At 43.4% G+C, this 14,462-nt stretch overlaps 5 protein-coding genes across 5 annotated transcripts; 4 read left to right on the plus strand and 1 right to left on the minus strand.

Annotated features, from left to right (window-relative positions):
* Positions 1-7,349: 7,349 nt before the first annotated feature.
* LOC145771375 (uncharacterized) lies at positions 7,350-7,983 on the plus strand. Its single transcript, XM_082583132.1, has one exon. It carries the CDS (start codon positions 7,355-7,357, stop codon positions 7,946-7,948), a length of 594 nt encoding a protein of 197 aa, XP_082439258.1. The 5' UTR covers positions 7,350-7,354; the 3' UTR covers positions 7,949-7,983.
* Positions 7,984-8,196: 213 nt separating this feature from the next.
* On the plus strand, positions 8,197-8,566 carry LOC145770489 (histone H4). Its single transcript, XM_082582152.1, has one exon. It carries the CDS (start codon positions 8,238-8,240, stop codon positions 8,547-8,549), a length of 312 nt encoding a protein of 103 aa, XP_082438278.1. The 5' UTR covers positions 8,197-8,237; the 3' UTR covers positions 8,550-8,566.
* A 224-nt stretch (positions 8,567-8,790) lies between these two features.
* LOC145770669 (histone H3) lies at positions 8,791-9,281 on the plus strand. The gene has a single exon (XM_082582362.1). The coding sequence runs from the start codon at positions 8,871-8,873 to the stop codon at positions 9,279-9,281; it is 411 nt and encodes a 136-aa protein (XP_082438488.1). The 5' UTR covers positions 8,791-8,870.
* A 497-nt stretch (positions 9,282-9,778) lies between these two features.
* On the minus strand, positions 9,779-10,226 carry LOC145770083 (histone H2AX). Its single transcript, XM_082581673.1, has one exon. The coding sequence runs from the start codon at positions 10,224-10,226 to the stop codon at positions 9,849-9,851; it is 378 nt and encodes a 125-aa protein (XP_082437799.1). The 3' UTR covers positions 9,779-9,848.
* A 285-nt stretch (positions 10,227-10,511) lies between these two features.
* Positions 10,512-10,880, plus strand: LOC145770000 (histone H2B.1-like). Its single transcript, XM_082581576.1, has one exon. The coding sequence runs from the start codon at positions 10,515-10,517 to the stop codon at positions 10,875-10,877; it is 363 nt and encodes a 120-aa protein (XP_082437702.1). The 5' UTR covers positions 10,512-10,514; the 3' UTR covers positions 10,878-10,880.
* Positions 10,881-14,462: the final 3,582 nt, after the last annotated feature.

Raw genomic sequence — 14,462 nt, forward strand, 5'->3', positions numbered from 1 at the left:
ATTGTTGCACCAAATCCTGGTATAGCATGCCTTTCCAAATGCCACTTTCGTAAATTTTTCCTACCTATATTACTATATTGTACATTAACATATTTTACTATACGTATATCTTATCATACATTACACCCGAATGGATGAGGATGATGATTAATATCTTTATTCTTCCATGAATAAGCTACTATACCGTGTTGCATAATTTAATGTTTGCCATATCACCAAGTTACTACAAGCTTGCATCTAACTTCCTACTGATTATTATAGGCTGTTACGTTTGTTCAGAAGATCGCTTGACTTTTCGTGAGATTATTGTTTAGGTTGGTTTGAAAAAGATGCTTGAAACAACTCAGACACTACATCCTTCATCGGCACTACCAAAGAGTCTCCTCCTCTCGAAAACACTCCATCCCTCACTGACGCTATCAAAGATGATTCACCTCTTGTTATATTGGCGATACCAAAAACACCCTATGCTATATCATCATCTTTCTTATGATGCTCTTACATGTGCAGGAATTTAATTTAAAAACCAAGCTTTTTTAACTGTTTTATCTTGGTAATGAGCTGCCACGTTGTGTATTTCTTTTGCAATCTATAGGCTTTTTAATGTCGTTGCTGCGAACACTTTATTTCTGTATAAAGTCTGCAAATAGTTCTTGTTTTGATAGTCCGTTGCCTAATTACGATATGTGTGTGTGTATTAGTTTGTTTTTGCGATGTTGTTAGAGTTCAGTCGTGTTCTCATTGCTTCAAGAATTGGCGAACGAGAAGACGACTGATTGCTAACTAATTCGTCTACTTGTTTTAAAGTATCAGGTTTGGTGGCCGTGCTTGAGTATATTTTTATCGATGCATATGCCGCAATATTATTACAGTAGATCTTCTCATGCACGTCTTAAAGCATTAATTAAGGTTTTGCCACCTTTTCCTTTTGTTGGTTTTGTTACTGTATTTCTTTTTCACAATATCATTTCTCTTGCATTCTGACAAAGAAAAATAAATTGAATTGAATAAATGTGCGCAACTGTATCGTGCCTGTTTGGGCACCCACAAGGTATCAAACTAGTCACAGTCGGTCAATCCCTTCATGAGCAATATGTGGTTGACCGCTTTATTGAAGATAGCATACGCTGTTATACAAATCCCATGCTGCAGGCCTTGCTTGAGTATATTTTTATCGATGCATATGCCGCAATATTAGATCTTTTCATGCACGTCTTAAAGCATTAATTAAGGTTTTGCCACCTTTTCCTTTTGTTGGTTTTGTTACTGTATTTCTTTTTCACAATATCATTTCTCTTGCATTCTGACAAAGAAAAATAAATTGAATTGAATAAATGTGCGCAACTGTATCGTGCCTGTTTGGGCACCCACAAGGTATCAAACTATAGTCACAGTCGGTCAATCCCTTCATGAGCAATATGTGGTTGACCGCTTTATTGAACATAGCATACGCTGTTATACAAATCCCATGCTGCAGGCCTGCAACAAAACGGAAAAAAATGAAAAAGCACTGGTCACAATTTCTACTACTTCATAACGTCCACCTTATAGGGTGGTCCTCATCTGGCGACTTTTTCAAGCTTTACACGGGCGCCCTCTAAAATAGTTCCAAATTGGTCTCAAGTTGTTGTTTTTCTGCTTTTTTTTTTAATAATCAACAGTGCTCAAAGACCTTGAATTTTTTGCATGCGGGCCACTTAAGCACTAAGGAGAGTTGTGGCGGGCCGCACTAATAAAATTTTAGGTTGGTTGAAAAGAACGCATTTCGTACCCAGTAGCCTATCCAGCGTTACATGTTAATATTTATCTTCGAATACCGCAGCAACAAAATTAGTTGAACAACGCTACTGCAAGGCCAAGCTCCTTTAACAACACTTTTGACTTCTTTAACAATGCCTAATAAACGAGGCCACTTGTTTTGCGCACTTATAACGAGGCGAGCGGTTTTATCAGAATATTCATCGCCAAGCAAGAGTGGTGTCGTCACTTCGCTTCACAACAGATGTCTTGCAATTAACTGTTTCAGTAAACAAGGAAATGTTTGACACATCGCATTACAGGCAACAATAGTGACCTGCAAACATATCAGTGAAAATAGGCTCCAATAACAGGGAGAAAGAAACCAGGCACCATGAAACAAACTCTTGTGGAAATCACCGAAAAAAACGTTTCTGTCGTAACTTATGAACAGTGCTCCTTCTGAAAAAGCAACGACTTGGTTTTTTATCCTTTTTGTGAGAATCTCTATAAACGTCTTTTTTTGATTATTAGACAACTGTCACTTGCGGTGCTCATCAGCATGGCAAGACTTGTTGATTAACAACATTTTGCAGTAGCCTGCTATGCTAAATATTTTCGTATTAAAACCAAAAAAGTCTTTTAATTTTTTTTGAAAATATAATATTTTGCCATTTTTTTATAAATTGAGTTTGCATACCGACCTATTTTGCCAACAAAAACTTGTATAAAGGGAACACTGCTCGTGAAACACAATAACGGTGAAATGCACAATAGTGTTTACAGACAATTTCGAAGTTCGAAAACAGGCATTTTAATCAATCACCGGGACAGTGTAGTTGGACATCGCATTGGTATAACTTTAAGCGACCTCCACCTAGAACTACAATCTGATTGGTCGGTCGGTGGAATCGTTATGCAAAGCAAAAATATGCCAAGTCCCGGAAAGTATTTTTTGCCTTCATGCTCTTTAACTCATCAAGAAAAGTCTTTTTGGTTATACTTGTACGCTGATACCTTCCGCGGGCCGCCATTTGGTGACCCCTGTTCTAGAACATCAGATGACAGCTAACATTTTGTCTTACTTTCGTGCTATAGGCCGTAATATTGGCCTTTTTCTAGATTTGGCCTTAAATTTGGCCTTTTTTTAAATTAATCTTCAAAATGCATAATAAGCAATATTTCTCACACATCGCAACCTTTACCAGATGAAAACCGTATTCACCATTGTTCAATGCACGTGCTATATTATACTTGTTTAATACTTGTAATGTGACGCCGGCGCCGAGTCAGACTGCTATCACACTCTCAGCCAGTCAGTGGTGCCAGATGTCGCCACTGCAGCGGATTAAAACTCATCCGCTACAGTTCATTTGTACTTGCTATTTTTCGGGCTCTCTCAGAAAAATTTTGCTACGATTTATTAAAACCCGCTACATGTCATAAAATATCAATAAAAATGAATACTACGGACATTACTTTGATAGAAACACGTAAATATCTATTTGGCATTTTTTTTTATCTAACATTTTCCTTGTTTGGCCTTTTTTTGTATTATTTTGGATTTAAGACCTTTTCATTAGTCTGGCAACTCTGATTGGACCTATAGCCAAGTAAAAGTTTGTTTGCACTGAGCGTGTACATTAATTTTTTTTTTTCTTTATTTGGACAAAATTGATATCAGCCCTGCTGTTAACACTTTTGGAAAGCAACATAAAAATCCTTCTTTCTAAGTGACCAGAATTATTTCCTTGCATCTGAATGGAAGGCCTTTTCGATGGTCTTCTAAGCTGCTTACTGCATATCAAACAGAGTCAACGCGAAGTGCACAGGTTCTGTTGGCCAGGTCACGGCGGCCAGCAGTCACAGTGGCCCTATTTCCGATTGCAATGTTTGTGTTCTTAAGCTCAGTCGAGAAAGCTGTTGCGATACATCTGGGCAATTTCAATAAAAGTGTGTACTTTGGCACTTTTTTATGTTGCCCCCCCTGCTAAAAATTTTGTGTTGGAATTTCTGACTGATGCTGTACGAGATCCTGCCGGATTACCTGGCAAGACGGGGGGAAAAGCGAAGCGCAATTTTAAGCTGTTTTCAATGGCAGTGCTCCAGAAGTTAACATAATGGGGAGTTAATTGCCAGATTCCGAAACGAAAACATGCAATGCGATCAGTTCTTCATGTCTCGGTCTATTCTAAAAGCAAAGTCGTCTAATCGTTTCAAAAATACGAATTATAATGTTGGACAAGTCCTGCCTAAGATATTGTCGGTTTCGGTTTGTCCCTTTCCTTTCTAGTTGACGACATTGTTCAGGTTTTTGTCTTTTACCCATATGCGCAGGCCATGTCAACGTGCAAGGCTTCAGATTTGACTGGACGCCGATCTGCAGCGCTTGATAGCAGTCAAAATCGCGAGTATAACTTGATACTTTGGACCTTCCCCATCTTCCCCTTTGACAATAGGCTAGCGTTTAAAAGTCGTGTGAAGTGTGATTGGCACGCAGATTTTTTCAGCATTTTTAGAGTGAATATTATCTTATAAAGTGAATAGTGAGTGAGAGTGAATTTTAATTGTTAATTGTTTGAAAGTGCACTGAAAATTGGTCTTTTCGCGTACAAATCTCACAATAATTCGCTCCCAGTGCCGGATTAACCATTAGGCAAAGTAGGCACGTGCCTACAAGGCCAGTCAAAAATCCAGGCCACTTTAAAATCAGTAGAAATTTGGTCATGTTTTCAAAATAATTATTTTCTAAAGTAAAAAGTATTTATCTTAATTGCTCTGTATTTCCAGATGAAGTAAAGGTCGCAAAAATCTTTAAAAAAAGACGAATTGAAACATGTTGTCACTTCAAAACAATATTTTGCAGCGCTTCAATACTAGTAGCAAGTTGCTTCAAAGTTCCACTATCGAACTGACACTAGCCATTGGTGGATAAATTCTTGGATGAGTGCAGAGAGAATTTTGACTGTTATTGGCAGCAGGCACGTGATTGCTGTGGCAGCAGCATATATAAATCTGAAAGTCGGCGAGCACCAAAGCGACAGAAGAATGTCAGTGATGGAGCTGCTACAGATGATGTGGACAGTGGAAGGAATGTCGGGCCAGCAAAAATTTAAAATCAACACGTTTTATGTGATCATCGACCAACTAAAGAGCGACTACAGAAACGTATCGATGCATATTCCATGGTGCTGCAGAGGTTTGGAGTTTTGACAGAGTACGACTCCATGTCTGTTAAAGACATCGATGTTGCTGTTGCAGGTCTGGTTGGTGTGTATTCAAAGGACCTTTCTTCCGGCTTCTCATCAGAATTTCGTCAGTTTATGTGCTGGTATAAAGACTATAAAGAGCAAAGACGCGATGAAACAGCAGCAACAGGAAGGGCCCAGAAGATGTTTAAAATGCTGCACACAACTGGTGTTTATAATGCACTTCCGAACACTGAAGTAGCACTTAGAATGCACTTGTCTCTAATGGCTACGAATTGCTCGGGGGAACGCTCGTTTTCACAACTGAAACGAATTAAAGACGTCAAACGATCAACAATGTGTCAACAACGTCTTGGTACACTGGCACTTTTGTGTATCGAAAGCGATCTACTCCGTAAGATTGACCTCCAAAAACTAGTTAACGTGTTTTCAATTGCAAAAACGCGCTAAGTTGTTATTTAGTTAGGCATATGGCCAAGTTTTTGCACGGTACCCTGTGTTATAGTTGCAACAACGATCTTTGTGACAATGATTTGGCAACACTGATAATTTCAATATTTTAGTTGGCAACCCTGATTTTCGGGCCACTTATAAAATGTGCCTACAGGCCAGCAGACCCTTAATCCGGCACTGTTCGCTCCTCTAATCTTTTTAAATACCCCAAGGCGGTTCACCGCCTGTCCACAAGAGGTCGTGATGAGGACTCGCTAAACGTTCCATAGCTTTCAAAAACACCACTCAGCCTACTCAGCATCTAACAGACTTCACAGGAGCGAAAACATGAAACGAATTTCCTACTTCACTTTTGTCCACAAATTAAAACAGCATCTAAGCAAATCGGATACCCAGTGGGAAATTCACTTGAGGCCGTTCTGCACACTTGCGAAGGCTTCAATCAACCATCCGAAATGGCTTACACTACATGTAAAAGGCTACCAAAGCAATATTGTCCACTGCAAATGTCTGTGTTTGTAGATCTCAACAGCAACGACAGCGTCACAAAAGAGACGAGAGCTACACCAACACCATCAGGACTCCGACGCACATATCCACAAGCTCATCACATCCATCGCCAGAAACAATGCCTTTGGATCTCGAAGCTCAACCGTCTTTGGCTATACTGTGTGATCACTGGTCGTAGCAAGAGCTCATCATCATGCCCTCCCGAGCCACATCGCGTCGGCTTCCAGCCTGGTGATGGGTTTCTTTCATGTCCCTTTTCTTTTCCTGTCCGATCATGATGATGGCACATCCACGTCATCAATATTGGAACTGGCAAGATAACTTTTTGAGATCAAAAACGCACGGAATCTTCTGCGTTGCCAAGAAAATTGAACGGCAATTTTGTGCGTTTTGGACCTTTGCATCTTGTAAGCATCTTCGTCTCGTCAGTTGGTTTTTATGTTGTGCCGTGATGCTGCTGAACTGGTAGTTTTTACCTGTCTCTCAGCATCCTTGGCAAAACAGTTTGAGAATGAGATCCTTGACAAAGTCGGTCGTTCTGACTGACAAAACGTTCGAAATGGAGCTGGTTATCGCTCTCAACATCTTGTGGTAGCCCAATTTGCAGTCTCCAAAAGAACCCAAAATATCATTCTACAATCTTCCATTAGGCTATACTGTTCAATGCTGCACGTGCGGCGCCTTTCTTTGCTTTTGTTGAATTTTGTGCCGTTTGTTGTCTGGGTTGTGTGGCCTTGCTTGCAACCGACACTTCCTGTACTACATGAGCAATGAGCTCAATGAGTTCTTGGAGGAGGATTTGAAAAGAAACAATGCAAATGGAACAACACCGAAAGCAACCGTGCGGTTCCTTTGCAAAAGGGGCCCAGTTTTTCCATCGCCAGGTGGCGGCAAACGTACGTGCGATTGCGACAGGCACGCGGAGCCGTCGTGTCCTTGCGAGCGTGCTAAGATCAAGGCCTGTGCGACAGACGACCGAAAAGCTGTGCTTTTGGGCCCTAGTCCGTTCGAGCCATGCGCGTGGCAATCGCGCAAGCGTGCACGGACTGGGGCCGACTCAAGCTTGTTTGCACACAGCCGCGTCAAAATCGTAAGCGCATGAGTTTGTCGCCGAAAAGTCTTTAGCTGCCTGCTATCGAGGCGTCTTGGCAGAAGCCAGGTCAAACCAATTCGCCAGCGCTTCAGTCAGCTGACGACCCGGTTTGTTTGGCGGCCAACGTCAGGCAGAATCGGGCCCCTGAAGAGGAGATCTGCGACCAGGGCGGCGTCGATCGACCCCGCACAAGCACAGGTTTTAGATGGATCAACGCGAGATTGCACGCGCGCCGCCGCCGCGATATCGTTTCGCTTTGGTCGGAAATTGCGGTACTAATTTGTTATCGCGGCGACGCGCGCGATCGATCAACAAAAGCATTACATATTCAGCAATCCAAACGAGCAAAATAATGTCAACCGACGCTTCGAAAAAGCAAAAGAAAACCGCCGCGCACCCTCCCTATGCGGACATGGTGAAAGGTGCGATCGGTGCTCTCAAAGACAGAAGCGGATCTTCCCGTCAGAAGATTCTGAAGTACATCAAAGACAATCACCAGGTCGGCGACAACGCCACCAGGCTGGTCTGCTCCGCGATTAAGCGGCTACGCGCCAGCGAGCAGATCGTGAGTACCAAAGGCACCACCAGTGGCGCGTCTGGTTCCTTCAAGCTCAACAAGGCTGCAACCGAGCCGAAGAAAAAGAAGACGACTGCCAAAAAGCCGAAGACAGCTGCCCAGGTGAAAAAGACCGCCGCTAAGAAGACTGTCAAGAAAACGGCGACCGGTGGCGCTGCCAAAAAGACTGCGAGCAAGAAGGCGACGACCAAGAGCGGATCGAAAAAGACCGCTGTCAAAAAGTCCAGCCCCAAGAAACCGTCTGCCAAAAAGGGCGCAGTCAAAAAGCCGGCTGCCAAGAAGGCGACCGCCGCCAGCAAAAAGACCAAGAAGCCGGCCGCGAAGAAAGTGGCCAAGAAGCCAGCGGCGAAGAAATCTGGAAAGAAGTGAGCTGTCACACGTCGTCGTCAGCAGCAGCGGTGAGCATTCGCAAAACGGCTCTTTTCAGAGCCACCCATCACTGCGTGAAAAGAGCACTTCGATGCGTTCGGCGACCAGTCCAGCGCGATGCGACGCCATTTTTCGACGTTGATCTCTCGCGCCATTGGCGGCCGGAAAGTGTTTCGACGGCGTTCGAAATTGCGATAGATAAGTCAGCAAACGTGCCGTCAGAGAACACTTGCTAAGTTAATTTCACTTTGTGTTGAATTTTTGTTGTATTTGCATCCATCTTACGAAAATGTCTGGACGTGGCAAAGGAGGAAAAGGTTTGGGAAAGGGAGGCGCTAAGCGCCACAGAAAAGTCTTGCGTGACAACATCCAGGGAATCACCAAGCCCGCTATCAGGCGACTCGCTCGTCGAGGCGGTGTCAAGCGCATTTCCGGCTTGATTTACGAAGAAACCCGAGGCGTGTTGAAGGTCTTCCTTGAGAACGTGATTCGCGACGCCGTCACCTACACCGAGCACGCAAAACGAAAGACAGTCACCGCCCTCGATGTCGTTTACGCGCTGAAGCGCCAAGGACGAACCCTGTACGGTTTCGGCGGTTAGAAGGCTCATCAATGACAGCAACAACAAACCGGCCCTTTTCAGGGCCACTTAAACTTTTGAAAAGAGACTTTTACCGCGCGAGTCCTTCGGGCACGCCGGCGCTCATTTCACGCACGGTTCGCCGGGACCGAGAAAATTAAGGTCGTTGAGAAATTATGCTCAGTTTTCAACTCGCCGCCCGATTGGCTGACAAAAGAGCGCGCGCTTTGCTCAGAGCCAATGAGATCTCTCCTGACTCGGCTCGCCGACGCTATATAAGCCATCACGCTTGCCGGTGCAGTCAGACCTCTTGTCAAGAGAAGAACAATAAAAAATCGCGAAATGGCTCGAACTAAGCAGACCGCTCGCAAGTCAACTGGTGGCAAAGCGCCCCGAAAGCAGCTGGCAACGAAGGCCGCTCGCAAGAGCGCCCCAGCCACCGGGGGCGTCAAGAAGCCTCATCGCTATCGACCGGGAACCGTCGCCTTGCGTGAAATCAGACGTTACCAGAAGTCAACTGAACTGCTCATTCGCAAACTTCCCTTCCAGCGACTGGTTCGCGAGATCGCCCAAGACTTCAAGACCGACCTTCGTTTCCAGAGCAGCGCCGTCATGGCTCTGCAAGAAGCCAGCGAGGCGTACCTTGTCGGCCTGTTCGAAGACACCAACCTGTGCGCGATCCACGCCAAGCGGGTCACCATCATGCCCAAGGACATCCAGCTAGCCCGTCGCATCCGCGGAGAACGCGCTTAAGCGTCGTCCTCGCATCAAACGGCTCTTTTCAGAGCCACCTGTCACTGTGAAAGAGACTTGGCTGCGCGAGTAAAGCGTAGGGCTATTCGAAAAGTTGTCGGCGATCCTGAGCAAAATGTTCAAGGTGTTTCTTTTTTCGAAACGAGACTTCAGTTTGAACAGCCCTTGGTTTGAGGGCGCAGCCAGTAGCCTTACCTAAATAGCTTATTATTTAGCGCAAACTACGCTCCTGGGCGCGTTGTGCATGACGGTGAAATTGCTTTTCAGCCATAATGCTCAGTAGTTGTAGGTATAGCATGTTTTCGGGCGAATTCATTTAAATTTTCAGCAACCGCTGCGATTTCATTTGACACCGCAGAGAAGAGCACACTTCTCTCAAAACGAAACCACCACGACTAGTAAAACCGAGATTTTGGGCTCATTATTTCATTGAAATTGCACGCGCTCAAACCTGGCCATATTGTAGCTGGTCGTGTCAACACAAGAACCTTTGCGTTCATTACATCTTTTGCAACATGAGGTGGCTCTGAAAAGAGCCGTTTTGTGCGAAAGGCAAAAATCGCCGACTTAAGCTTTCTTCGAAGTCTTCTTGGGAAGGAGCACGGCTTGGATGTTGGGCAAAACACCACCTTGTGCAATGGTGACTCCGCCCAGAAGCTTGTTCAGTTCCTCGTCGTTGCGGATGGCGAGCTGAAGGTGACGGGGAATGATTCTCGTCTTCTTGTTGTCGCGGGCGGCGTTACCGGCCAACTCCAACACCTCGGCGCTCAAGTACTCGAGCACGGCCGCAAGGTACACTGGTGCTCCTGCACCAACGCGCTCCGAGTAATGTCCAGTGCGCAAGAGTCTGTGCACACGACCGACTGGAAATTGAAGACCAGCTCGCGACGACCTGCTCTTTGGCTTCGCCTTGGATTTTCCGCCGCCTTTGCCACGTCCTGACATGTTTCAATTAATTGAGGTTTGCAAAGTAGTTGAAAACAAAATAGAATCAGAATTTACCGAGCAGAGCGCGCGAAACGAGTTTTTATACCATCCGAGCTGTCGTCGAAAATCTGACGGTTTTTATGGCGCGCGCCAGCGCTGGCCAATGGAAAAACAGCGACGCGCGTTTCATTTTTTTCATTGGCCAAATCCAGCAGCCACTCGACGCTTCATTTGCATACGCTCGAGCTATAAAGCAAAAATCTACGATGCGCGCTTTATCACTCGTCTTTTGAGCAAACTAGCGAAATGGCGTCCGCAAGCAAGGGAAGCAAGAAAGCTGTCAAGAAAACCGCACCTGCCGACAAGCAGAAGAAGAGGCGCGCAAAGCGAAAGGAAAGTTTCAGCATCTACATCTATAAGGTGCTCAAGCAAGTCCACCCGGACACGGGAATCTCCAGCAAGGCGATGAGCATCATGAATTCTTTCGTGAATGACATCTTCGAGCGCATCGCCTCTGAAGCGTCCCGTCTGGCTCACTACAACAAGAGAGCGACCATCAGCAGTCGCGAAATCCAGACTGCCGTTCGATTGCTGTTGCCCGGCGAACTGGCGAAGCACGCCGTGTCCGAAGGCACCAAAGCAGTCACGAAGTACACCAGCTCCAAGTAAACGACGACCTGCATTTCAAACAACAAACGGCTCTTTTCAGAGCCACCTTGTAAAGCAAAAGAGTCTTTTCACTGGGTTGGTTGCTGGCTGCTGTGTTTCATCAGCATTTTTCGTTCGCGAAAGCCTCGACGCCCGTTTCGCAGACGTTCGAAATTACTCACTGAGCCAGACAAGTTTTCTTTGAGGTGGACTTCGAAAATTCCTTTTCGTTTCAACCAAACACAGCCCTTGAGGTAACCTGGGTCGCTTCTTTAATTTCAGTTGTCCTAACCCCCGACGTCTGTCTTGACAGGTTTTTCTTACCTTGCAAAGCGTTACATTTCCCGTGCCAAGCAACCGCACTCGTTGCGATTCCGAAAACGTTTCAGCGAGCACAAACATTATGCCGGGTGGAGATTCAATTCGGACAAAGAACGATAAATTGGCCCAAACCACATCTACTTTCTGTATTTGTTGATTTGGGGAGCCACAAGTGGAGTTAAAGTGTGGGACCATCACTGAAATCGCAACCTTTTCAATATTTTGCAGTAACCTGAAAAAGCACTTGCATTCTCCAAATCAACCTATGCCGCAACTCTTTAATCATCTAACTCTATTATTGATTGTTGCACCAAATCCTGGTATAGCATGCCTTTCCAAATGCCACTTTCGTAAATTTTTCCTACCTATATTACTATATTGTACATTAACATATTCTACTATACGTATATCTTATCATACATTACACCCGAATGGATGAGGATGATGATTAATATCTTTATTCTTCCATGAATAAGCTACTATACCGTGTTGCATAATTTAATGTTTGCCATATCACCAAGTTACTACAAGCTTGCATCTAACTTCCTACTGATTATTATAGGCTGTTACGTTTGTTCAGAAGATCGCTTGACTTTTCGTGAGATTATTGTTTAGGTTGGTTTGAAAAAGATGCTTGAAACAACTCAGACACTACATCCTTCATCGGCACTACCAAAGAGTCTCCTCCTCTCGAAAACACTCCATCCCTCACTGACGCTATCAAAGATGATTCACCTCTTGTTATATTGGCGATACCAAAAACACCCTATGCTATATCATCATCTTTCTTATGATGCTCTTACATGTGCAGGAATTTAATTTAAAAACCAAGCTTTTTTAACTGTTTTATCTTGGTAATGAGCTGCCACGTTGTGTATTTCTTTTGCAATCTATAGGCTTTTTAATGTCGTTGCTGCGAACACTTTATTTCTGTATAAAGTCTGCAAATAGTTCTTGTTTTGATAGTCCGTTGCCTAATTACGATATGTGTGTGTGTATTAGTTTGTTTTTGCGATGTTGTTAGAGTTCAGTCGTGTTCTCATTGCTTCAAGAATTGGCGAACGAGAAGACGACTGATTGCTAACTAATTCGTCTACTTGTTTTAAAGTATCAGGTTTGGTTTGGTGGCCGTGCTTGAGTATATTTTTATCGATGCATATGCCGCAATATTATTACAGTAGATCTTCTCATGCACGTCTTAAAGCATTAATTAAGGTTTTGCCACCTTTTCCTTTTGTTGGTTTTGCTACTGTATTTCTTTTTCACAATATCATTTCTCTTGCATTCTGACAAAGAAAAATAAATTGAATTGAATAAATGTGCGCAACTGTATCGTGCCTGTTTGGGCACCCACAAGGTATCAAACTAGTCACAGTCGGTCAATCCCTTCATGAGCAATATGTGGTTGACCGCTTTATTGAAGATAGCATACGCTGTTATACAAATCCCATGCTGCAGGCCTTGCTTGAGTATATTTTTATCGATGCATATGCCGCAATATTAGATCTTTTCATGCACGTCTTAAAGCATTAATTAAGGTTTTGCCACCTTTTCCTTTTGTTGGTTTTGTTACTGTATTTCTTTTTCACAATATCATTTCTCTTGCATTCTGACAAAGAAAAATAAATTGAATTGAATAAATGTGCGCAACTGTATCGTGCCTGTTTGGGCACCCACAAGGTATCAAACTATAGTCACAGTCGGTCAATCCCTTCATGAGCAATATGTGGTTGACCGCTTTATTGAACATAGCATACGCTGTTATACAAATCCCATGCTGCAGGCCTGCAACAAAACGGAAAAAAATGAAAAAGCACTGGTCACAATTTCTACTACTTCATAACGTCCACCTTATAGGGTGGTCCTCATCTGGCGACTTTTTCAAGCTTTACACGGGCGCCCTCTAAAATAGTTCCAAATTGGTCTCAAGTTGTTGTTTTTCTGCTTTTTTTTTTAATAATCAACAGTGCTCAAAGACCTTGAATTTTTTGCATGCGGGCCACTTAAGCACTAAGGAGAGTTGTGGCGGGCCGCACTAATAAAATTTTAGGTTGGTTGAAAAGAACGCATTTCGTACCCAGTAGCCTATCCAGCGTTACATGTTAATATTTATCTTCGAATACCGCAGCAACAAAATTAGTTGAACAACGCTACTGCAAGGCCAAGCTCCTTTAACAACACTTTTGACTTCTTTAACAATGCCTAATAAACGAGGCCACTTGTTTTGCGCACTTATAACGAGGCGAGCGGTTTTATCAGAATATTCATCGCCAAGCAAGAGTGGTGTCGTCACTTCGCTTCACAACAGATGTCTTGCAATTAACTGTTTCAGTAAACAAGGAAATGTTTGACACATCGCATTACAGGCAACAATAGTGACCTGCAAACATATCAGTGAAAATAGGCTCCAATAACAGGGAGAAAGAAACCAGGCACCATGAAACAAACTCTTGTGGAAATCACCGAAAAAAACGTTTCTGTCGTAACTTATGAACAGTGCTCCTTCTGAAAAAGCAACGACTTGGTTTTTTATCCTTTTTGTGAGAATCTCTATAAACGTCTTTTTTTGATTATTAGACAACTGTCACTTGCGGTGCTCATCAGCATGGCAAGACTTGTTGATTAACAACATTTTGCAGTAGCCTGCTATGCTAAATATTTTCGTATTAAAACCAAAAAAGTCTTTTAATTTTTTTTGAAAATATAATATTTTGCCATTTTTTTATAAATTGAGTTTGCATACCGACCTATTTTGCCAACAAAAACTTGTATAAAGGGAACACTGCTCGTGAAACACAATAACGGTGAAATGCACAATAGTGTTTACAGACAATTTCGAAGTTCGAAAACAGGCATTTTAATCAATCACCGGGACAGTGTAGTTGGACATCGCATTGGTATAACTTTAAGCGACCTCCACCTAGAACTACAATCTGATTGGTCGGTCGGTGGAATCGTTATGCAAAGCAAAAATATGCCAAGTCCCGGAAAGTATTTTTTGCCTTCATGCTCTTTAACTCATCAAGAAAAGTCTTTTTGGTTATACTTGTACGCTGATACCTTCCGCGGGCCGCCATTTGGTGACCCCTGTTCTAGAACATCAGATGACAGCTAACATTTTGTCTTACTTTCGTGCTATAGGCCGTAATATTGGCCTTTTTCTAGATTTGGCCTTAAATTTGGCCTTTTTTTAAATTAATCTTCAAAATGCATAATAAGCAATATTTCTCACACATCGCAACCTTTACCAGATGAAAACCGTATTCACCATTGTTCAATGCACGT

Source organism: Aplidium turbinatum, chromosome 5 (assembly GCF_918807975.1).
Source record: "Aplidium turbinatum chromosome 5, kaAplTurb1.1, whole genome shotgun sequence".
In the NCBI taxonomy this organism is placed as follows: domain Eukaryota; kingdom Metazoa; phylum Chordata; class Ascidiacea; order Aplousobranchia; family Polyclinidae; genus Aplidium; species Aplidium turbinatum.

Coding starts and splice junctions, on each gene's coding strand:
- LOC145771375 (XM_082583132.1), top strand. CDS start 7,355: ATGTCAACCGACGCTTCGAAAAAGCAAAAGAAAACCGCCGCGCACCCT.
- LOC145770489 (XM_082582152.1), top strand. CDS start 8,238: ATGTCTGGACGTGGCAAAGGAGGAAAAGGTTTGGGAAAGGGAGGCGCT.
- LOC145770000 (XM_082581576.1), top strand. CDS start 10,515: ATGGCGTCCGCAAGCAAGGGAAGCAAGAAAGCTGTCAAGAAAACCGCA.
- LOC145770083 (XM_082581673.1), bottom strand. CDS start 10,226: ATGTCAGGACGTGGCAAAGGCGGCGGAAAATCCAAGGCGAAGCCAAAG.
- LOC145770669 (XM_082582362.1), top strand. CDS start 8,871: ATGGCTCGAACTAAGCAGACCGCTCGCAAGTCAACTGGTGGCAAAGCG.